The sequence below is a fragment of the Meriones unguiculatus genome (assembly GCF_030254825.1).
Source record: "Meriones unguiculatus strain TT.TT164.6M chromosome 13 unlocalized genomic scaffold, Bangor_MerUng_6.1 Chr13_unordered_Scaffold_47, whole genome shotgun sequence".
NCBI lineage: Eukaryota > Metazoa > Chordata > Mammalia > Rodentia > Muridae > Meriones > Meriones unguiculatus.
In genome coordinates, this window is record NW_026843653.1 from 552,263 (window position 1) to 575,830 (window position 23,568).

Genomic DNA, 23,568 nt, shown 5'->3' on the forward strand with positions numbered 1-23,568 from the left:
CACTATGACTTTTACCCAATCCTGTAATGCGAAGGCATGAATCTCCCTGCTTGCTCTCATGAACACCCCCTGATTTCAGTTTTTTCCTTTAAAAACCCTGTTCACCCAGTGCTCGGGGTCCCCCTTCTCTACTGCTGCATCAGTTAGACTTCGGTCCCGAGTCTGATCGTTCTCATAAAGCTCTCTTCCTTTTACATCATGTAGTCTCCTGGTGGTTTCTAAGGACCTTGTGATGCTGGCATAACACACACAGTCCTTCTTAGATAAAAGGTTTTATTGTTATGATTAAGAAATTTTATTTTTAGAAAACTGCCTCGCCTTCCTGTGTGTGACGTTGTGAGATCTGCTGGAAGTGGATTCAGAACAGTGGTAGGTGTTGGGAATTGAGCCTAGTACCATCTGGAGCAGCAGGCACCTCCAGCAGTTTGTTATGTAATTTAAAAAAAAAAAGCATTAATCACTGTCAAACAAAATCCCTACAACTGATCTGATACTGGGATTTTGGGGTGAAGAAAACTCAAGAGACCCTCCTGTCACTGCCTGCAGGAATGCTAGGATGACAGACGTGTGCTGCCATACCCAGCCTTTATATATTTGGAAGAGATTTATTTCCTGTGTCTGACTCCTAATGACGTAATCAAATGTGCAGAGACCCAAGGATCCCTTCTCCAGCTCCCAGGCACTGGACATTTTATACTGTAGCAGCAGCTTCCAAGACATGGGGCTGGGCGATGACGTCACAAAGCAACTGTCCAATCGTGACCCAACGACAGAATGGCATGGCAGGGAGATTTGCAGGCACTTGGAGCAGGGGAATGGCCATGCAGGCTCTGAAAACTAGTAGCAGCAGCGTGAAGAGTCCCCCGTGCCTACTTCCTCCGTAAGGGAAGGTGAGGGACGCCGGCGCGATTTGGTGGGAACAGCATGTCGGGCATTCTGGGATTTGTAGGCGTCCCCGGCCCTGGTACATGCTGCTTAACGGGAGAGAAACAAAGATGGGACTGCAAACAATCCCAGAAGGCATTGCGCCGCCCAGACGCCATTTTAGTAGTTCTCAGATACAATCCCAGAAGTCCTTGCCTTGACGCCATGTTTGTAGTTTTCAGGCAGGTGGGTCTCTTCCGCAAAGCATCGTGTTACTGTTGTTACTTCCCTGACCAGCGAGCGCTCGCTCAGAAGTGGGGAAAAAGGATGAAGGTCCGTCTGTGACTAGGTTTGAGTTTACATCCCTGTGGCGGGGGACAGGGAGATGGCGGGGCGGCCTCGGAGCGTCTGCACCCGGAAGTCTCAGCAGGGCAGATCCAGAAGCGAAGCCCAAAGGGAGGGACTTCCGCTAGAGGCGCGCCGCTACCCAGACCTGTTGTCCCCTGTCAGCAGTCTTATCCCAAGCAGTAATGAACTCATAGTCCTGCTCACACGAGGGGGCGGGGAGGGGAAGAACCTTGGGGCTCGCCGCCTCCCGCACCTGTCCATCGCCCGCCGTCCGTCCTGGAGTCCCCGAGCGGCTCCTGCGTGGGGCAAGGGGGATGGCGGGAAGAGAAGAAGCCCAGTCCTTCTCTCCCACCAGGCCTGTGTGCTTCCTGGGGGAGATGGGTGCATGCCGCCCTGGGTGAGGTTGTGCACGACCTTGTATATGTTGTCCTGGCGCCCTCTGCTGGCCTGCGTGTGCATGAGCAGGGAGGACCCTATAAACGATGTTTTGGGGGTTGAGTAGGTAAGGTTCACTGGGCTTAGTTGTTAGGGTGCTGGGGACTCAGTACAGAAGGATCTGGGGCAAAGAGAAAAAGGAAGCGGTGGAGAAGAAAGAAGAGGAAGGAAGGAAAGAGAGAACAAAGGAAGAAAGAAATCTGGTTTTTACAGAAAAAAGTCAGCTAATTGAAACTTGGGTACTATTTGGCGTTGGTTTGCTGAATTTAAGCCAACATACACAGGTAAATGTGCAGGTATTCTGTAGTGATAAAAGTAATTGACATTTTTCCACATGGTAAATAAATTATTTTCAGCCAGAACGGAGGTGTAGAACGTGGCAAACCAACACATTTTATTTAGAGTCCGTATCAAATAGGAATGACTTGGTGAACTTTTTCAGAGGAAGCTTCTCATATTCAAACACAAGAGCTATCCCTGGCTGAATGAACTTTCTCTAGTCACCTACACCCTCCTAGTACCCAGGAGATTCTTACTTCCATAAATTCTGGATTGACAGGTTTGATTGCTCACCTCCTGCTTTGTTATGTGAAAATCATGACCCATACCCAATTTCTATAGAGATTAAGCCAGAAGAAAATGATGTGGTGACTGTTTCTGAGCTATTCCATATGGAATGCAGTGTATTCAGTGGCCCATGCCCTCCATTAAACGCTTTTGAGCAAAATTGAAATGGAATCTAAAGACAGAAATCCTGACTGGCTTCTACCATGCCAGGTAAGCCTCACTCATAAGCAAGGGAAGCATCAAGATCTTATATTATTGGTAAGTAATTCACTGTCATCAAGCCAGTAAAACGTTTTCATCTTATCATTGAAAGTACAAATTAAAATGGAAAAAAGATTTTGTCAAAATGTATGTGTATATATCTGTATCTTACATGATTTGGGGACTGAAAACACTCATTTGAAGACATTAAATTTGAATGTCTTTCAACGAATATTTTCCTAGTGTGAGATGAGATTCTGTAATATATATGTGTAAATACTATAAAAATATAGCAAGTTCAATAACGAAAATTTTTATGATTTCATGGAATATGTCCAATGACATAAGACTAGGGCATCATATCCAAAGCAACCATTTCATCTAAAATACAATCTATATTCATGACAAGAGACCATAAGAAGATCTTTTTGTGGACAATAAATAACTTGTATTAGAGTAGGCAGTAACTGAAACATAATTGCTTTCACAGATCATTTAATATTAATACAGTATGATGAAGGTGAAACCAAAACTGTGCTCCCATTATTAGATTTTAAAATACAGACAGTGCTCATGAGCTGAGCCGTATCTCAACATGTTAGTGATAAGTGTAATGTGTGGGTTCTAAACCAACAAGATATAAACTAGGACTCATTTACACTTATGACCCTTGGAGATCACCTTCAAATAGGGTATCATGAAGAAGATTGTTGAGCAAGTCAATTAAACTTTTCATTCAGTCAACGTTAGGCAAATAAAAGATGAAATGTGAATGTTTGTATACTATATAATTTAGTATTATAGGAATCAGTAATGTTTGACATTGATATTGACATAGTCTGTAGTCATGGCTTCCAGTCATAAAATAGGTAAGTATGTCTCTTGTACAGATAACTAAGTACCTATATAGAAGTTCTTTATAACACAAGTTATTAATTAGTTAACACAATATCAGGTTGTGTTATTTTTAAAAGTTAATTTTTTTGTAATCAAGATAATACTGGTGTCTTTACAAAAATATAGAAGTTTTTCTTCTTTTTCCCTTTTGTGGAATACTTTGAGGAGTATTGCAGTGAGTTATTTGAGACTCTTGTAGAATTCATGGTGAATCACTATACCTAGGCTTGCTTTCCTTTTTCTTTTAATTAAGAGATTTTTAAATTATCATTTCTATCTTGGTTGTTATGTGTCTGTTTTAATAATTTACTTCTTCTTGATTTAATGTTGTTAGATTTTATACATCTAGAAGTCTACCCATTTATTATTTTTTTTTTACATTTAAATGCTTAGTTGAATGAAGACTTTTAAAATATGAACCTATCATTCTCTGCTTTCCTTAGTACATATTGTAGTATCTTTTAGACCAGGATTGATACAGTTGACATGGTCTTAAAAGAGAACAGACAGGCATTTCCAAAAGCAGGATTTTTCTCTCAGACAAAACACTGATATGCTATTCTTTTGCGGGGGGAAGTGGAGATTCTGTGCTGTAGTACCAGGGGCTGGAGGTCTTAAGTAGCTTGATGGGGAGGACATACTGTGGGGGTTCAGTGTATAAATTTCTGGCCTTAGTCCTGCCTTCTGTAGGTGTGTGGGTTTATTTCTGAGTATTTGATTCAATTCCATTGACACTCCAAGTCTGTTTCTCTGCCAGTACTTTGTATGCTGTTATTATTACTATTGCTCTATAGTATAGCTTTAGATCATGGATGGAAATAACTTCAGAAGTTCTTTATTATACTGGGTTTGTTTTTTTTAATATGATGTTGAGAATTGTTCTTTCAAGGTCTGTAAGGAATAGTGTTGGTATTTTGATGGGAATTGCGTTAATCTCTTGATTTCTTTTGGTAGGATGACCATTTTTGCTGTTATTCTTACTGATCCATAAGCATGGAAAATCTTTTAATTTTCTGATATCTTCTTCAATTTCTTTCTTCAGAGGCTTGAAGGGTTTTTGTTTGTTTGTTTGTTTGTTTTTCATACAGATCTTTCCTTTGCTTGGTAAGAGTTGAACTGATGTACTTTATGTTATTTGTGACTATTGGAAGGTTGTTGTTTCCCCAATTTCTTTCTCAGCTCACTTGTCTTTTGTATACAGGAAGACTTCAGATTTTTTTTTTGAGTTAATTTTATATCCAGCGATTTTGCTGAAGGTGTTTGTCAGCTGTAGGAGTTCTCTGGTATAATTTTTAGGGCCACTCATGTATACTATCATATCATCTGTGAATATTGATACTTTGACTTCTTCCTTTCTAATTTGTATCCCTTTGATCTCCTTTATTTGTCTTACTGCTCTATGGACAGGGAGGATGATATCTTTAATGTGTTCTAGGATTCGGTTTGCAAGTATTTTATTGAGTATTTTTGCATCGATGTTCATAAGAAAGATAGGTCTGAAGTTCTCTTTTTTGATTGGGTCTTTGTGGGGTTTTGGTATCAAGGTGACTGTGGCTTCCTCGAATGAGTTTGGTTGCTTCTGTATCTATTTTGTGGAATAGTTTGAAAAGAATTGGAGTTAGGTCTTCTTTGAAGGTCTGGTAGAATTCTGTGCTGAAACCATCTGGCCCTGGGCTTTTTTTTTTTTTGGCATGAGACTTGTGATGACTGATTCTAGTTCCTTGGGAGATATAGGACTATTCAATTTATTTACCCAATCTAGATTTAATTTTGGTAGATGGAATCTCTCAAGAAAATTGTCCATTTCATTTAGATTTTCAAATTGTGTGGCATATAGACTTTTCTAGTGAGACCTAATGATTGTTTGGATTTCCTCAGTGTCTGTTGTTATGTCCCACTTTTCATTTCTGATTTTGCTGATTTGGATAATTTCTTTCTCCCCTTTACTTATATTGGCTAAGGATTTGTCTAGCTTGTTGATTTTCTCCAAGAACCAGCTCTTAGTCTTCTAGATTCTTTGAATTGTTTTCTTTGTTTCTAATTCATTCATCTCAGCTCTGAGTTTCATTATTTCTAGTTGTCTACTCCTCTTGGGTGTGCCTCTTCCTTTTTTTCCTAGGGCTTTTAGGTGTGTCATTAAATTGCTTGTATGAGATGAACTACTCTCTGGAGGCACTTAGTGCTATGAACTTTCCTTTTAGCAGTGCTTTCATTGTGTCCCACAAGTTTGGGTAAGTTGTGCCGTCATTTCCATTGAATTTTAGGAAGTCTCTAATTTCTTTTTCCATTTCTTCCCTGACAAAGCTGTCATTGAGTAGAGAGTTGCTTAGTTTCCATGTGTATGTAGGCTTTTTGTTATTTCTGTTGTTGTTGAAGTCTAGTTTTAATCCATGTTGGTCTGATAGGATACAAGGGATTATTTCGATCTTCTTGTATATTTTGAGGCTTGCTTTGTGCCTGATTATATGGTCAATTTTTGAGAAGGTTCCATGAAGTGCTGAAAATAAGGTATACTCTTTTGTGTTTGGGCGAAAAGTTCTGTAGACATCTATTAGGTCCATTTTATTTAGGACCTCTGTAATTGTTATTTCCTTATTTTGCTTCTGTCTAGATGATCTGTCCCTTGGTAAGAGTGTAGTGTTGAAGTCTCCTACTATTAAGTTGTTGGGATCGATGTGTGATTTAAGCTTTAATCATGTATCATTTATCATCAAATTCAGCTTCTGAATTTGGGGCCTAGATGTTCAGGATTATGATGTCCTTCTGGTATATTTTTCCTTTGATGAGAATGAATTGCCCTTCCTCATCTTCTTTCATTAATTTTGGTTGAAAGTCTATTTTTATCAAGAGTATTGGCCTGTGGGTTGTGTGTGTGTGTGTGTGTGTGTGTGCATGTGTGTGTGATTTTAATTAGTTTGCTTATGACAGGAATGCTGGATTTCTAGAAAGAGTTTTGAAGTGCTTCTTCTGTTTCTTTTCCTTTTTTTCTTTTCTTGATAGTTTAGGAAGGATTATTATAGCTCCTTTTTGAATGTCTGGTAGAATTCTGGTGTGACTTCATCTTAAGCAGACACACTCAAGTGGAGTAAATGATTAGAAATAATCAAATTCAGAGGTGAAATCTCATTCTATTAAGCCACAGTCACCTTGACACCTAAAGTCCCAAAAGACCCAACAAAAAAAGACAACTTCAGACCTACCTCTCTTATGAACATTGATGCAACATTACTCAATAAAATACTTGCCAACTGAATCCAAGAAAACATCAAAGATATCCACCATGACCAAGTGGGCTTCATCCCTGCATGCAGGGGAGGTTCAGTATATGGAAATCTATCAATATAATCCACCACATAAACAAACTGAAGGAGAAAAAGCACATGATCTTCTTAGATCCTGAAAACGCATTTGATAAAATCCAACACCCTTTCTTGTTTAAAGTCTTGGACAAATGAGAGGTACAAGGCACATACCTAAACATAGTAAAGACAATATACAGCAAGTCTTTAGCCAACATCAAACTAAATGGAGAGAAACTTAAATCAATCCCAGTAAACCTCAGGGAAAAGGCATGGCTGCTCACTCTCTCAGTATCTCTTCAACATAGTACTTGAAGTCCTCACTAGAGCAGTAAGATAACTAAAGCAGATCAAGAGGATACAAATCAGAAAGGAAGAAGTCAAAGTATCGTTATTTGAAGATGATATAATATACATAAGTAACTGCAGAAATTGAACTAGAAAAAGCCTTCAGCTGCTAAACACCTTCAACAAAGTGGCTGGATACAAAATTAACTGAAAAAAAATCAGTAGCCCTTATGTGTACAAAAGACAAAAGGGCTGAGAAAGAAATTAGGGAAACTACACCCTTCACATTAGCCAGTAATAAGTACCTTGGTGTGACTCTAACGAAGCATGTGAAACACCTGTTTGAAAAAAATGTCAAGGCTCTGAAAAATGAAATTGAAGAGGTATCAGAAGAAGGAACGATCTCCCATGCTCATGGACTAGTAGGATTAACATAGTGAAAATGGCCATCCTGCCAAAAGCAATCAATGGATTTAATGCAGTTCCCATCAAAATACCAACACAATTCTTTATAGATCTTGAAAGAACAATTCTTTACTTCACATGGAACAACAAAAATCCCCAGAACTAAACCTATCTTGTACAACAACAGATCGTGTGGAGGCATCTCCATTCCTGATCTCAAGCAATACTATAAAGCAACTGCATAATACTGACATATAAACAGAATGGTGGGTCAATGGAACTGAATAGAAGATGTAGAAATAAACCCATACACCTATGGATACTTGTTTTTTGACAAAGAAGCCAAAACCATACAATGGAAAAAGCCTGCATCTTCAACAAATGGTGCTGGTCTAACTGGATGTCTGCTTGTAGGAAAAAATGCAAAACGATCCATATTCATCACCTTACACAAAACTAAAGTCCAAAGTGGATCAAAGATCTCAACATAAAACCAGACATAGTAAACCTGTTAAAAGAAATATTGGTGAGGAGCCTTGAACTCATTGGCATAGGAGAATACTTCCTGAACTGAACACCAATAGCTCAGGCTCTGAGATCAAAAATTAATAAATGGGGTCTCATGAAACTGAAAAGTTTCTGTAAACAAAGGACTCTGTCATCAAAATGAAACGACAGCCTACAGATTGAGAAAGTATAGCCCTATAGCTGACAGAGGGCTAATCCAGAATATATAAAGAACTCAAGAAGTTAAACAGCAATAAAACAAGTAGTCCAATTAAAAATGTGGTATAGAGCTAAATAGAGAATTCTCAGTGGAGGAATATTGAATTGCAGAGAAACAGTTAAAGCAATGTTCAGCATCCTTAATCATTAGGGAAATGCTGATCAAAACAACCCTGAGATTTCATCTTACAGCCATCAAAATGGCTAAAGCTCAAGTGACAACACATGCTGGAGGAGATGTCCAGAAAGGGGAACCCTCCTCCATTTCTGGTAGGAATATAAACTTGTACAGCCACTTTGGAAATCAATCTGGCACTTTCTCAGAGAAATAGGAATATTGTTTCCTCAGGATCCAGCTATAGCACTCCTAGCTAGGCATATATCCAAAACATGCTCAAGTATACAACAGGGGCATTTGCTCAACTCTGTTCATAGCAGCTTTATTTGTAATAGCCAGATCTGGAAACAATCCAGATGTCCCTCAAATGAAGAATGGATACAGAAATTGTGGCACATTTACACAATGGTATACTGCTTAGATATTAAAAACAGGAAAATCATAAAAATTGCAGGCAAATGGTGGGAACTAGAAATGCTCATCTTGACTGAGGTATCCCAGAAGTTGAAACAAACACATGGTATATACTCATAAATGGATTTTTAGACATATGTAGGACAAACATTCTAAAATATGTTCACCTCTAGAAGGTAAACAAGGAGGACCCTGGTTACATGATCAGTCCTCACTCAGAATGACAAATGGGACAGATATTGGAAGTGGGAGATACCAGGCAATAGGACAGGAACTGACCACTGAGGGCCTCTGAAGACTGTACCCCACAGGGTATCAAAGTAGATGCTGACATTCATAGCCAAACTTTAGGCAGAGTGCAGGTAATCTTATGAAAGAAGGGGAGATGAGAGGACCTGGAGGGGACAATATCTCCACAAGGAGAACAATAGATCCAAGAAATCTAGGCATAGGGGTGCCAGAGCCCACCAGGAGAGTTGAATGGTTCTTGAGTCGGGAGTGAGGATTGAAATTAATGAAAAAACAAACAAACAAACAAACAAAAAACCCCAAATACACAGCATACAGGAAACTTTTTTAAAGAGGCTCCGGACTGCAGCAGCCGCAGTCACAAGTAGCAAACAGATGTAGCAGCAGCAGCAAGCCACACGCCTTAGCCACAACAGCCTGATTTTTTTTGTAGACAGCTTTTAAGCCACAGTAAAAACAGCTCAGAACAATGGGTTAAATTTCCACAAGGAGCTGGAGCAAGAGGTATGATCTTCACAAGCTATCTCACCTGCTGTCACAAACAAAAGGTGATGGACTTGCAAATTCTTCCCTGACTTCAGTGAAGTCCTGGTAAAAGCAGTCTTTCCACTGAGATATAAATATCAAAGCAGCTGCCAGAGCCACGGCTCCCAACTTAAAGGTCTTTTCTGAGACTGCTACTCCAATCAAGAACCATGCATGGAGATAACATAGAATCTTTAATAGCTCTACACAGTTGTAGCCCATGGCAGCTCCAAGTGGGTTCTGTAGAAAGGGGAACAGTGACTGCCTCTGACATGAACTCAGTGACTGGCTCTTTGATCACCTTCCCTTGATGGGGCTCCAGCCTTACCAGGCCACAAAGGAAGACAATGCAGCTAGTCCTGATGAGACCTGATAGGCTAGGTTCAGGTGGATGGGGAGGAATACCTTCCATATCAGTCATCTTGTGGTGGGGCATGGTAGGACATGAGGGAGGTAGGATTGGGAGGCAATAATGGAGTGAGATACAGTGGGGATACAAAGTGAATAAACTAATTTATTTAAAAATAAATTAATAAAAATAGACTCAAAAGTCTAATAAAATTTCTCTGAAGAGAATACAGACATACATCAAAACTATTATCCACTATGAATGACTTGCTTATCCCTGATATGGCACAACATAAGTCAATAAATATAAAAACTACATAAATGATGTATAAACAGAAATCACATGAACATCTCAATAGCTTAAACAAAAACCAAAAAACGTCTTTAAAAAAATCCAACGTGCCTTTATCATATAAGTTTCAAAAGTTGTAAGGCCAGAAGCAATACCTCTCAACACAATAAAATCTATAGATGAGAAACCTGCATCCACAATCATCCCTAATAGAGAAAAGGTTTAGGCAAGTATACTCAGGTCAGAAGTTTGTCATCTATGTTCACCACCCTCACTTTTTTCAATATTTTGCTCAAAGTGCTTGTTTAAGCAATAAAGAAAGATAAATAAAGGAATATAAATAGGGAAAGTAGAATTCAAACTATCACTCTTTGCAGATGATGTAATAATATGCATTGCAGTTCCCCAAAATTCTATCACAAAAAAATTATGAAATGATTAACAATATAGCTATGTGACAGGATACAGAATTAACTTGCAGAAATCTATTTACTTTTGTATATACCAACATCAAACATTCAAAGGAGATCTTGAACACACTCCCATTCAGAAATGTCTGAAAGAAAATAAAGTATCTAGTAATAAACAGATGAAAGAAAAAAACACACCCACAATGAGAACTTCAAACACCTGAAGAAATCAAGAAAGACACTGGAAAATGAAGAGACATCCCATGTTCCTGGATTGATGATGGTAAAATTTTGAAAATGACTGTTCTACCAAAAGCTATTCACAAATTCAATGCAAATGCAATGAAAAGCATAATATCATTCTTCACGAACAGAAAAAAAAATTCTGCCCAGTTTCTTCATCCATTTCTGTTGTCTATTCTATTTTCTATTCTGAGTGAGACTGGCACCCTCCTGTGGACCCTTGTTATTTTGCTTCTTTGGGTCTGTGGATTGTAGTATGATTATCCTGTACTGTAGGTTTAATATCTGCTCATAAGTGAGTACACAGTATGTGTTTCTATCTATGTCTGTGTTACCTCACTCAGGATAATTTTTTTTTCTAGTTTGATCCTTTTGCCTGCAGTTTCCATGATTTCTTATTTTTAATAACTGATTAGTATCCCATTGTGTAAATGTACCAGAAATGCTTTTATACATTCTTCTAGATTTGAGGGACATCTAGGTTGTTTCCAGTTTCTAGCTTTTATGAATAAAACAGCTATGAACATAGTAGAACAAATGTCCTTGTCCTATAATGGAACATCTTTTGAATATGTTCCCTCGAGTGGTATAGCTGGGTTTTGAGGCAGAACTATTCCCAGTTTTCTGAGAATGCACCAGATTGATTTCCAGAGAAGTTGTACAAGTCTGCATTCCCATCAGCATGGGAGGAATATTCCCTTTTCTCCACATCCTCACCAGCATGTGTTGTCACTTGAGTTTTTGATCTTAGCCATTTGAGTGGTATAAGATGGAATCTTAGAGTCATTTTGATTTCCATTTGTCTGATGGCTAAGGACTTTGATGATTTTCTTTAGTGCTTCTCATCCATTCAAGATTCCTCTGTTGTGAATTCTCAGTTTAAATCTGAACCCCATTTTTAAAATTGGTTTAGTTGATTTGTTGGTGTTTAATTTCTTAAGTTCTTTGTATATTTTGGATTTTACCACTCTGTCTGATGTAGGGTTGGTGTTAGTATTTTCCCAATCTGTTGGCTGCCATTTTGATCTATTGATAATGTCCTTTGACTTACAGAAGCTCTTCCATTTCCTGAGATCCCACTTATTAGTTGTTGATCTCTGAGCCTGTGCTGTTGTTTTTTTATTGTGTCCTATGTTAAGGAGTTCCAGACTTTTCTTCACCATGTCTTATCTAAATATATCTCTGGTTTTATGTCAAGGTCTTTGATCCACTTGGACTTGAGTTTCTGCATAGTGATACAAAGGGGTCTATTTGCATTTTTCTACAGGCAGACACCTAGTTAGACCACAACCATTTGTTGAAGATGCTGTCATTTTTCCATTGTATGGTTTTATCTTTGTTGAAAGTAAAGTTCCAGTAGGAGCGTGGGTTTATTTCTGTGTCCTTATTCCTGACCTTATTTGTAGAGGATCGGTCTGCTCTCAAGGGTGTTTTATTTTTCCATATGAAGTGCTTGCTCTTTCAAGGTCTGTAAAGAACTATGTTGGAATGTTGGTGGGAAAAGGATTGAATCTGTAGTTTGCATTTGTTAGGAATGCTGTTTTACTATGTTAAGCCTACATATCCATGATTTTGGGAGATCTTTCCATCTTCTGATATCTTCTTCAGTTTTTTTTTCTGTAAAGACATGAAATTCTAGTCATAGAGGTCTTTCACTTCTTGGTTAGAGTTACAACAAAATATTTTATATTGTTTGTGGCTACTGCACAGGGTGTTATTTACCAAATTTCATTCTCAGCCCATTTTTCATTTGTATACAGAAGGGCTAATGAACTTTTTGGTAAACTGTGTTCCCAGCTATTTTGTGAAAAGTATATATCAATTGTAGGAATGCTCTGGTAGAATTTCTTGGGTCACTTATGTATACTAGTATATCATCTGCAAATAGTGATAATTTGACTTCTTCCTTTCCAATGTGTATCTTCTTGATCACCTTCAGTATTTTTTATTGTTCTAGCTAGGACTTAAGTAGTATATTGAAGAGATGTGGGGAGGATAGGCATCCCATCCTTGTCATGTACCTCATATGAGTGGAATTTAAGTTTCTCTCCAAGTAATTTGATGCTGGCTCTCAGCTTGCTTTTTACTGCCTTTATTATGTTAAGTATGTGCCTGATTCCTTGTATGCTTGATTTCTCCAAGTCTTTTAACATGAAGGGGTGTTGGATTTTGTGAAAGGCTTTATCTCGTCTAATGAGGTGATCATGTGATTTTGTTCTTTCACTTTGTTTATATGGTGGATTACATTGATGGATTTTCATATGTTGAACCATCCTGGTATCCCTGAGATAAAACCTATGCGTTCATTGTGTTTATCTTTGATGTATTTTCGGATTTGGTTTTCGACTGTTTTATTGAGTGTATTTATATCTATGTTCATAAGTGAGAATGGTCTGAAATTCTCTTTCTTTGTTGAGACTTTGGTTTGTGTATCAGGGTGACAGCCATCAGAATGAGTTTGGCAATGTTTCTTCTGTTTGTATTTTTGGAATAGTTTGATAAGTATTGGTATTTACTCTTGTTTGAAAATCGGGTATGATTCTATGCTAAAGCCATCTGACCCAGGGCGTGTGTGTGTGTGTGTGTGTGTGTGTGTGTGTGTGTGTGTGTTGGCAGAATTTTTAATGACTGCTTCCATTTTCTAAGGTGTTATTGGCTTTGTTGTTTCATTTTATTAATTTTATTGTTTTTGTTTTTGAAGAAAAAGTTTCTGTTGTCTTGTGTGTCCTGTAAGTAGGTATGTGAATCACATGGGCCTCAGACTTAGAGATCCACCTGAATCTGGATCATGGATTGTATGTGGGCCCACATGCCTGTCTTTGTAGTGTTGTTTTGTTTTCTTTTTATATTATTGGCTAATAGACCTGAAATTTGTTCATATCAAACCCGTTGTTTACTTGATCTTTACTCACATCTTGAATTTTGAAATTTTTCAGAGCACATTTCTCTTTTGGCAACTTCAGGCTCATTAACCAATGCTGTTACATTATGGCCACACCCATAAAATTCCAGGAGCCTCCCTTGACCCAGAAACTCACCCAGATTTCTATTTTTTCTTCTTGTTACCTTCCTCCCTCTACTCTCCCCATACCTGATGCCCATCCCCATTACCCTACCCACTCCCTCTCCCACTCTGTACCTTCCCTCTATTTAATTCAGATACATATCTCATTTTCTCTTCAGAGTGAGTTTACTACATCCTGCCTTTACTCTCCTTGACTCTCTGGTTGTGTGGATTGTTCCCTGGTTATCCTGTAATGTATGGTTAATTTCTACTTATAAGTAAGTAGGTACCATGTGGGTCTTTCTGGGTCTCAGTTATCTCACTCAGAAAGATCTTTCCTAGTTCCACCCATTCTCTTGCTGATTGCATGAAGTCTTTTTTATTAATAGCTAATTGGTATTCCATTGTGCAACTGTATCACATTCTCTTTATTCATTCTTCAGTGGAAGGAAGTCTAGGCTGTTTCCAGTTTGTGTTTATTACAAATGAATATGCTGTGAACATAGTTAAGCAAGTGTTCTTCTGGTGTAGTAGAGCATCTTTTGGGTATATTACCCTAAGTGGTATAGCTATTAAGGTATGTAGGAATTGACATTTGTCTTTTCTTAATTTTTTGAGACATATCTAAATGGATTTCCAAAGAGGTTGTTCAAGTTTTCATTCTCACCATCACTGGAGGTGTGTTCTCTTTACTCCACATTCCTCACCACCGTGTGCTGTCACTTGAGTTTCGTGATCTGAGCTATTCTGACAAGTGTAAGATTGAAATGAAGAATCCTTCAATTTACATTTCCTTGATGACTAAAGACACTGAACAGTTCTTTAAGTACCTCTCATCCATTAGCACTTCCTCTGCTTAGAGTTCTCTGTTTAACTCTGTATGGCATTATTTATTTGGGTTATTTGGTTTGTTTGTGTCTAATTTGTTCAATTCTTTAATTTGAATATTATCCTTTAGTCAGATGTAGGGTTCATAAAGGTCCTCTCCAAGTCTGTGTGCTGCCATTTGTACTATTGATAGAGTTGTTTAACTTCCAGATACTTTTCACTTTTATGCATCCCTTTTATTAATTGTTAATCTTAGTGTCTGAGCTGTTGGTGTACTATTCACAGAGGTGTCTCCTGTACCAATGAGTTCAAGGCTATTCCCCACTCTCTCTTCTATTGTGTTTAGTATATCCAGTTTTATGTTACAGTCTTTGATCCAATTGGACTTGAGGTTTGTGCAGGGTGGTAAATATGGCTGTATTTGCATGTGTCTACATGCAGACATCAAGTTAGAGAAACACCAATTGCTGAAGATGCTTTCTATTTTTCCTTTGTATCTTTTTGACTTTGTCAAATATCAAATTCCTGTAGGAATGTGTGTTTATTTCTCGGTCTTTAATCTGGTTCCATTATCAATCTGCCAGTTTCTATGCCAATACCATGAAGTTTTAATTACCATTGCTCTGTAGTATAGCTTGAAATTATGGCTGCTGGTACCGCCAGAAATTCTTTTACAGTATAGAAATATTTTATCTATATTGCATTTTCTTTCCTATGAAGTTAATGGTTGCTCTTTCAAAGTCTATGAATAATTGTGTTGGAATTTTGATTGGAATTGCTTTGAACCTATCAATTGCATTTGGTAAGATGGCCATTTTTTACAATGCTAATTGTATGATCCTTGAGTTTGGGAGATCTTTCCGTCTTCTGGTATCTTCTTCAGTTTCTTCCTTCAGGGACTTGAATTTCTAGTCATACAGATCTTTCACTTGCTTGGTTAGAATTATACCAAAACTATTTTATATTGTTTGTGACTATTATTCAGGGTGTTGTTTCCCTAAATTCATCCTAAGCCTATTTACTGTCTGTATACAGAAGGGTTATTGATGTTTTTAGTAAATTTTGTTCTGCGCCACTTTGTGGAAAGTGTTTGTCATTGTAGGAGTTCTTTTTTAGAATTTTTAGATTCGCTTATGTATTCTACTATATCATCTTCGTATAGTGATTCTTTGGCATCTTCCTTTCCAATCTGTCTCCTTGAACATGTTCCGTTGTCTTATTGCTCTAGCCTGGAATTTGGTGGAATTGCTTCAATTTTTTTAAAATTTAATTTGATGTAGTCTATAGGCTTGCACTCCATTGCCTTTATTATATTTAGGTTTGAACCTTTTGTGCATGATCTCTACATTCTTTTAAGATGAATGGCTGTTAGATTTTTTGTCAAAGGCCTTTTCAGCATCTGATGAGATGACCATGTGATTTTTTTCTATCAGATTATTTATAAGGTGAATTAAATTGATGGATTTACATATATTGAACCATCCCTGCATCACTGAGATGGAGGCTACCTCCTCTTGGTGGGCAATATTAATGATGTGTTTTTGGATTCAGTTTCTGAGTATTATATTGAGTATTTTTAGATCGCTTTCATAAATGAGATTTTCTGAAATTCTTTTTTTCTGTTGTGTTTTTATTTTATTTAGTTATAGGGTGATTGTGATCCTATAGAATGATTTTGGCAATGTTCCTTCTTTTTCTGTATTTTGTGGAATAGTTTAAGGAGTATTTGTATTAGCTTTTCTTTGAAAGCCTGTCAGAATTCTGTGCAAAAACCTGCTGGCTCAGAGCTTTTTATTTTATTTTGGAGACTTAATGACTGCTTCTTTTTCCTTAGTGTATGTAGGTCATGTTTATTTTTTTGTTTTGTGGTGTTTGTTTGTTCTTTTTGTTTTTGAAGTTATTTTCTTTTTGTAGTCCTGACTGTCCTGTAAGTAGGTATGTAGATCAGGCAGGGTTCAACTTAGAGATCCACTTTAAAGTGTCTCTAGAGTGCTGGGATTAGTTGTGGGCCCACATGCCTGGCCTTTTTGTTTCTTTGTTATATTATTATGTGATAGGCCTGGAATGTGCATATTGTATATGTCAAACATATGCTCTTCATTAGGATATTAATACTGTTTGAACCTCTGAATCATACGATTGCTTGTTTTAAAATTTTTTGAATGAATATGACTATTTTTCCTGTTTATGTGAATAAATATCTCATGTGTGCCTGGTCCTCACAAGATTCAGAACTCTTGAATTTAGAATAATAGATAGGTGTGAGCCTCTATGTGTTGGGTCAAGGTAAGCCTTTAAGAGGCCCATACGGAATGGCAAGTAAAGCTTCAGGAACTCCTGTTTCTCCTTGAAAGGTTCTGATCCAATGCACACTGTTGCTTTACTAGTGACTCCTAGCACACTAGTGAAGTCTCAAAGGGATCCAAGGCTAGTGCGGTGCTGCTTCCCCTTTCCATATAGGTATATGGAAATATATACCACAAAACTAAGTTGTGGTGTGGCAACTCTCACATTCCTTACAGTTGCACCAACCTGATTGATTGTTACTAGTATTTGAGGCTAGTATGGGATGGTCTGATTGGGCTTTCAGTCATTTAAAGGCTGTAACGCTGTAACAAAGTTTGATCTGCACCTTTGAATGTTGTCTCTGGAGTTTGATTATCAGGTTTCTGTGTGGACCCTGTCACCCCTAACCCACCTACCCCATGGTACCTGATCGCCATCTGTGTAAGTACTGGCAATCAGGCCCAAATATCTGCAAGACCAACAAGATCTCTTCACAGCTGAGCCATCTCTCATGTCCTATGTTGCCTATTTCATTTATTTATTCATTCATTTTTTATTTCTAATAATTTAATTTAAATTTGTGTGCATTGATGTGAGGATGTCAGATTGATTGAATTGGAGTTACAGATAACTATGAGCTGTCATGTGGGTGCTGGGAATTGAACCCCTGTCCTCTGGAAGAACAGACAGTGTTCTTAACCACTGAACCATACCTCCAGCCCCCATGTTGCCTATTTATGATCAACATTTACATTCCTAATATTTGCATCTCTCCTTTTGTAATTGTTCAAGTTTTCATTTCATTTTAGCAAGATCGTATTAATGTTACAATTTAAGTGAGGCACTTCAGGTTTCTAGACATGTATACAGTACTGGATAGAATATATAACTCTTTGTAGAAACTTGAGAATGATCTTTCAGTTCTTTCCATGTTTTTAGTTTGATTGATTTTTTTGCAGATTATTCAGGTTCTTATTATGTACTCCTGACTGTCCTGGAACTTATTGCAGAGAGCAGGCTAGCATCCAGCTCTATGAGGTACACCATCCTCTGTCTCCTGAGTGATTTTGGAATTAAAGACATCAGAAAATACACCCAGTTTGCCCATTGTTATTATAGTCAGGAATCTTTTATACTATTTCTCTCATGTGGGCTCAGTACTATAGATATGTTTACTCTCTCTGTCTCTTTGTCTGTTAATTGGCATTTCTCTTGCAAATCTATATCCTAATTAAAGGATGTAAAAATTAGAAAGGTAACTCACTATTCAGTTTCCTCCTAAAAGGAGTTGGTTATTACATTAGAACTTGTGTATGAGAAATAAATAAAAGAAACACCAGAATTCTTTGAAAATATTGTAAATGAAGGATACATTTTCAGTATTCTAAGTATCATGCTTTCTGATGTACATGTGCATGAATATTTTAGAGTGCATTGACCTACATACAATGATGTGCATGTGAACTTCACTCGAGAAGAGTGGGCTTTGCTGGATCCTTCCCAGAGGAGTCTATACAAAGAGGTAATGCTGGAGACCTACAGGAACCTCACTGCTATAGGTAGGACAGTGAATTTTCTTTACTTTTTAAAATATGGGAGACTCTTTATTCATTTTTTATCCACTTCTGTAATTTTTCTTGAGGATGAAGAAGGATGAGGTGAATGGTTCTTTGAGCATACATCATGACCTAAATTTTGCCTTATTTCCAATTACAAATTATACATTTTCTTTTCCTGTATTTTAGGATACAATTTGGAATATCATAATATTGAAGAGAATTGTCAAAGTTCTAGAAAACATGCAAGGTAATTTTCATATGTAAGCGGGTATGAAAGTGATTCTGAAAAAAAATTGATTAGTCATTAGCGCTATGAGGTAGAACTGCAATTTGTTTAGTCTCCTACAACTCAGATATTGCCAAAGGTATTCACGGTAAATAGTTAATGAAAGTATGTCCAAAACATTATACTGATCAATATAGTCCATAGTAAAGCTGGGGTTAATTATTTACTTGTAGTAATGTTGCTAAGTTTTGTGAGAAGGTCAGTTTTTTAGAGTAAAGAATGTTGTTGTGGAAAAACCATAATCCCTATAGCACATGTCTCTGATGAAAAAAAAATCAAATCTGTGAATGCAACGTGAAACCATGTCATTTATTTTTTTTTCTTTTAACAGTTATATCATATATCACAATGAATACAAATCATGTTACTATAGGTATATTGAAAGAAACAATGGACCACCCAGAACAACTAAAATAAATAGTAGTCCCCATTTTGAATAGATGTTTAAAAGGTGATACCTGTTATGCTTTATATGGGCTATTCAGAGATGCAAGCAATACAACTAATGACACAGAGGCTTTGTAATATTTTAAAGTTTAGTCAATTTAACTGGTCAGATTCTGAACCCTCTTTTTCTCTAACACAAATAAACCTTAACACAGTGTCCCACTTTTTGGCCAGCTCTACCTCTTTGTTCCTGTTCATGTCCATTTGATGACCTCACTGTCCTGCTGGTGAATCGCCTGATTTTTTTCTTCTTCCCAGCAACCCTCTCTCACTCAGAAGTTCTGCCCTCCATTTTTGCCCTACTATCAGTTGTCAGCTTTTATTTCCAATAGATAAGTAAGGAATGACAAATGTTTACAAAATATAGGACAGGTGATAATGGGCCATAAAGAGAACAATACTACAATCTTGTCAGCACTTAGTTCTCTGCTGGCTCAGCAATCAGCATTTACTTATACTGACACACTTTCACAAAATATACACCAACATCAATTAACAGGTTCCTTAACTTCATTAGTAATTCTCACAAAATCACACTGCAGAAAATATAAGTTTTAGGAATATATAAATGTTTGTTTGTCACAGTTATCTTCGCAGATTTAGGATGGCACACAGTATAGGGACATTTATTCATCCAGTCACTGTGTTAAAGCTCTGAGGTCTTGGATTTTTCTACAAATACATGGAAAACCATCTTATAGAAGAAAGTATAGTGTAAGTGTGAGCCAGGTAACAAATGTTTTTACCATCACATGTATTTTCAAATATGCAAACCCTAGAGAGAAGGAGAACACTATGAATGTAAAAATAATGATGAAAATTTAAGATTTAATTCCTCTTTACATTTTACACCAAATTGTAAAACTAAGTGACATGGACAAAAAGATTCATTAGTGTAATGAATGTGGTAAAGCTTTCATATGTGTCATTCATCTTTGCAGGTTTGAAAATAGTCATAGTGGAGAGAAAGCTTCTGAAGATACTCGATATGACGAAGTCTTTACACGTCACATTAGTCCCCACACATATAAAAGTATGCATATTGGTGAGGATCGCTATGAATGTAACCAAAATGGTAATGCCTTTGCACATAACAGTCACCTCCTAACACATAAAAGGACACATATTGGAGAGAAACCTTATGAATGTAACCAACGTGGTAAAGCCTGTGCACGTAACAGTAATCTAATACACGAAAAAAATCACAATGGAGAGAAACCTTATGAATGTAACGAATGTGGAAAAGCCTTTGCACGTAAAAGTACTCTCATAGTACATGAAAGAACTCACTCTGGAGAGAAACCTTATGAATGTAACCAATGTGGTAAAGCCTTTGCATGTAATAGTAGTCTCCAAATACATAAAAGAACTCACACTGGAGAGAAACCATATGAATGTAACAAATGTGGTAAAGCCTTTGCACGTAACAGTACTCTCCTAGTACATGAAAGAACTCACACTGGAGAGAAACCATATGAATGTAACCAATGTGGTAAAGCCTTTGCACATAACTGTCATCTGGTAGTACATAAAAGAACTCACACTGGAGAGAAACCTTATGAATGTAACCAATGCAGTAAAGCCTTTGCACGGAGCAGTCATCTGGTAGTACATAAAAGGACTCACCCTGAAGAGAAGCCTTATGAATGTATCCAATGTGGTAAGGCCTTTAAACATAACAGTAATCTCCTGATACATAAAAGAACTCACACTGGACAGAAACCTTATGAATGTAACCAATGCGGTAAGGCCTTTGCATGGAACAGTCATCTGGTAGCACATAAAAGAACTCACACTGGAGACAAACCTTATGAATGTAACCAATGTGGTAAAGCCTTTAAACATAACAGCAGTCTCCTGCTACATAAAAGAACTCACACTGGACAGAAACCTTATGAATGTAACCAATGTGGTAAAGCCTTTGCACGGAACAGTCATCTGGTAGTACATAAAAGAACTCACACTGGAGAGAAACCTTATGAATGCAACCAATGTGCTAAAGCCTTTGCATGTTACAGTGCTCTCCTAAAACATAAAAAAACTCACACCTGAGAGAAACCTTATGAATATAACGAAAGTTGCAAAGACTTTGCACGTAACAGTAATTTCCTAATACAGAAAAGAACTCCCACTGGATATAAACCTTATGAATGTAACCAATGTGGTAAAGTCTTTGCACAGAATAGTCATCTGGAAGTACCTAAAAGAACTTACATTGGAGAGAAATCTTATGAATGTACCTCATATGATAAAGTGTATGCATTTCAGAGTAGTCTCTGAAAACCTAAAAGAACACAACTTGAAGAAAAAAACATTATGAATGTAATCTGTTTGGCATCATCTTTGTACAACACAGTCATCTCCTAATACATAAAAATGCATGTTGCAGAAAATTCTTATGAAAATAACCAATGTCATAAAAGCTTTTCATGTAAGAGTCATCTTGAACAAGAACACTTACTGGAGTGAAACCCTATGACTGTAATCAATGTGTTAAAGCCTTTGCATATCATAATAATCTCCATGTACATAGAAGAATACACACTGGAGGAAAACTATGAATGTAACTAATGTGATAAAGCTTCTTGACGTAATAGTAATATCATATGACAGAAAGAACATATACTGGAGAGAAACCTTATGAATGTAACCAATGTTCTAAAAGTTGCTCTTCACACTCATCTTCAAAGTCATGAAAGAATTCATATTGGACTGAAAGACTATGAGTGCATTTAGCATGGTGAAGCTCTTCCACATTTGTATAGTCATCATCATTAAAGAATTCATACTGGAGAGACATTAATGAATGTTTTAAAATGTGAGGGCTTTGCATATATCTATATTTTTCATCATTATAAAGGTTTCATAATGGAGAGGAATTCCAAGAAAAAAACATTTTTAAGAGGTGCAGCTGAGAGGCACTGTGGTTATGTGGACTAGATATGCAAAATATTTCAAGTGTTTCACATCTTTCTTCTTCACATGTTCTCTTTACAAAATAATTAGAACCCTGTGTCTCTCCACACCCCTGCCCTGTGGATCTTCTGTACTTTCTCCTGCCTTCTTTGATTTCTTTTGTTTTCAACCCATTAAGAATTTATTGTAATGGAGACTTAAAAAATGAAATAAAATGAATTTTCAAATCTTTTTTCAATCTGCTATTTTATCTATAAACTCTACTGTGTACCTTCCTTGTGAAAAGAACCCAGTAATGTGCCATCAGGCCTGGCTCAGATTTTTTGTTTTATTATTATTATTATTATTATTATTATTATTATGGTTTTTTTGAGACAGGGTTTCTCTATGTAGCCCTGGCTATTCAGGCCTTTCTTCTACAGACATCCACCTGCCTCTGCCTCCCAAGTGCTGCGATTAAGGGTGTGTGCCACCATACTTGTCAGGACTCTCTTATAGCCTGGTTGAAGTCATATTTTGTGACTTAGGACATGTCCAGATAAGTGAGTGTGAAGAGCTGGCCAGGGGAGCCTAGAAGAACTGTCATCAGAGACTAGAGAGACTTCCTCCAGGAAATGATGGGAATAGATGTAGATTCCCACAAACAAATGCAAGGTACAAGTGTGGAGTTCTTGAGGAAGGGAAGAATCAAAGGAACCAGGGGTATCAGAGATACCATGAGAACACTGACCACAAAATCAGCTGTCTATGACTCATCCGTGTTAGCACAGATGAGGCCTGGAGGACTCTTCGGGAAGACTTTTTGCACGTGTAGGGAGGGATTAAAGGAGTGTCAGTGGGAGGTGTCAAGAAATCAGGTGACAGAGAAGGGAAGAAGCCAGAGAGGAAGAACCAGAGGGGGTCACATGATGTGAGTGGAGCCAGGAAGGGGCCAGAAGTATCACATGAGAGGTTGGATTGGCCAGGGAGATTAGGGGTGGAGCTGAAGACCCACCTGACATGCAAGGGGCTGGGGGAGGGCCAAGGATGCGGCCAGCGTTTCAAGTGTCACAACCTCCTAAATAGTGATATAATGTACTGTGTAATATTCTATATTATTTTCTGCCTTTTGTCTCAGGTCTCAGGTGTTGAGTCCTGATGTCTCCTTGTTGGGTCACAGGCAGCTGAAGTATGTCTAAGCTACTGCTACAAGACATGATGATGGCATTGACTACTACATAAGGATAACAGAGGGGCCAAGGATTGGGACTTAGGGCTTAAGCCTGAGGCTTCAGGGCTCAGGCATCAGTGACCAGTGATCAGGATTTAAAATTGTGTTTATAGGGTCTGATCTAGGCCCCTCATTCACTTTCATATCTAAATGATCCACATTCATAAGACCTGGGTCTGCTCCTCTCAAATCTACATATCTCAGGAAACTTTCTTCTTGGATTATTACCAGAAAAAAATAAATTATCTTTAGGGACCATTTGTCAACAGTCCTTTAGGAAATGAGCTGATCTTACCCAATCAGAGCAATGTACATTTTGAACATACAAATCTTTTGAAATTGTTTGTTCAACCACAACCAAATTGTTAGCTTTACACTTAATATCTATAGTAGTTTTAATGCA

At 37.5% G+C, this 23,568-nt stretch overlaps 1 protein-coding gene across 10 annotated transcripts; it reads left to right on the top strand.

Moving 5' to 3' along the window:
• The first annotated feature begins 1,075 nt into the window (after positions 1 to 1,075).
• On the top strand, positions 1,076 to 22,188 carry LOC132651345 (zinc finger protein 180-like). Of its 10 annotated transcripts, none has more exons than XM_060376565.1 (5): positions 1,076 to 1,213; positions 2,269 to 2,472; positions 17,707 to 18,306; positions 18,493 to 18,553; positions 19,981 to 22,188. In XM_060376565.1, exons 3-5 carry the CDS (start codon positions 18,273 to 18,275, stop codon positions 21,089 to 21,091), a joined length of 1,206 nt encoding a protein of 401 aa, XP_060232548.1. In that variant the 5' UTR covers positions 1,076 to 1,213; positions 2,269 to 2,472; positions 17,707 to 18,272; the 3' UTR covers positions 21,092 to 22,188. The 10 variants fall into 10 exon arrangements, with proteins under 10 accessions (XP_060232548.1, XP_060232555.1, XP_060232551.1 ...); XM_060376572.1 differs by having other exon boundaries at positions 17,707 to 18,269; XM_060376568.1 differs by having other exon boundaries at positions 2,269 to 2,424.
• Positions 22,189 to 23,568: the final 1,380 nt, after the last annotated feature.

Bases quoted from the DNA above. Each gene is read 5' to 3' on its own strand.
- LOC132651345 (XM_060376565.1), top strand. From the start codon at position 18,273: ATGCTGGAGACCTACAGGAACCTCACTGCTATAG. The intron at 18,307-18,492 runs GTAGGACAGTGA...CCTGTATTTTAG, and splicing joins CAGGAACCTCACTGCTATAG to GATACAATTTGGAATATCAT. The intron at 18,554-19,980 runs GTAATTTTCATA...TCATCTTTGCAG, and splicing joins AGTTCTAGAAAACATGCAAG to GTTTGAAAATAGTCATAGTG.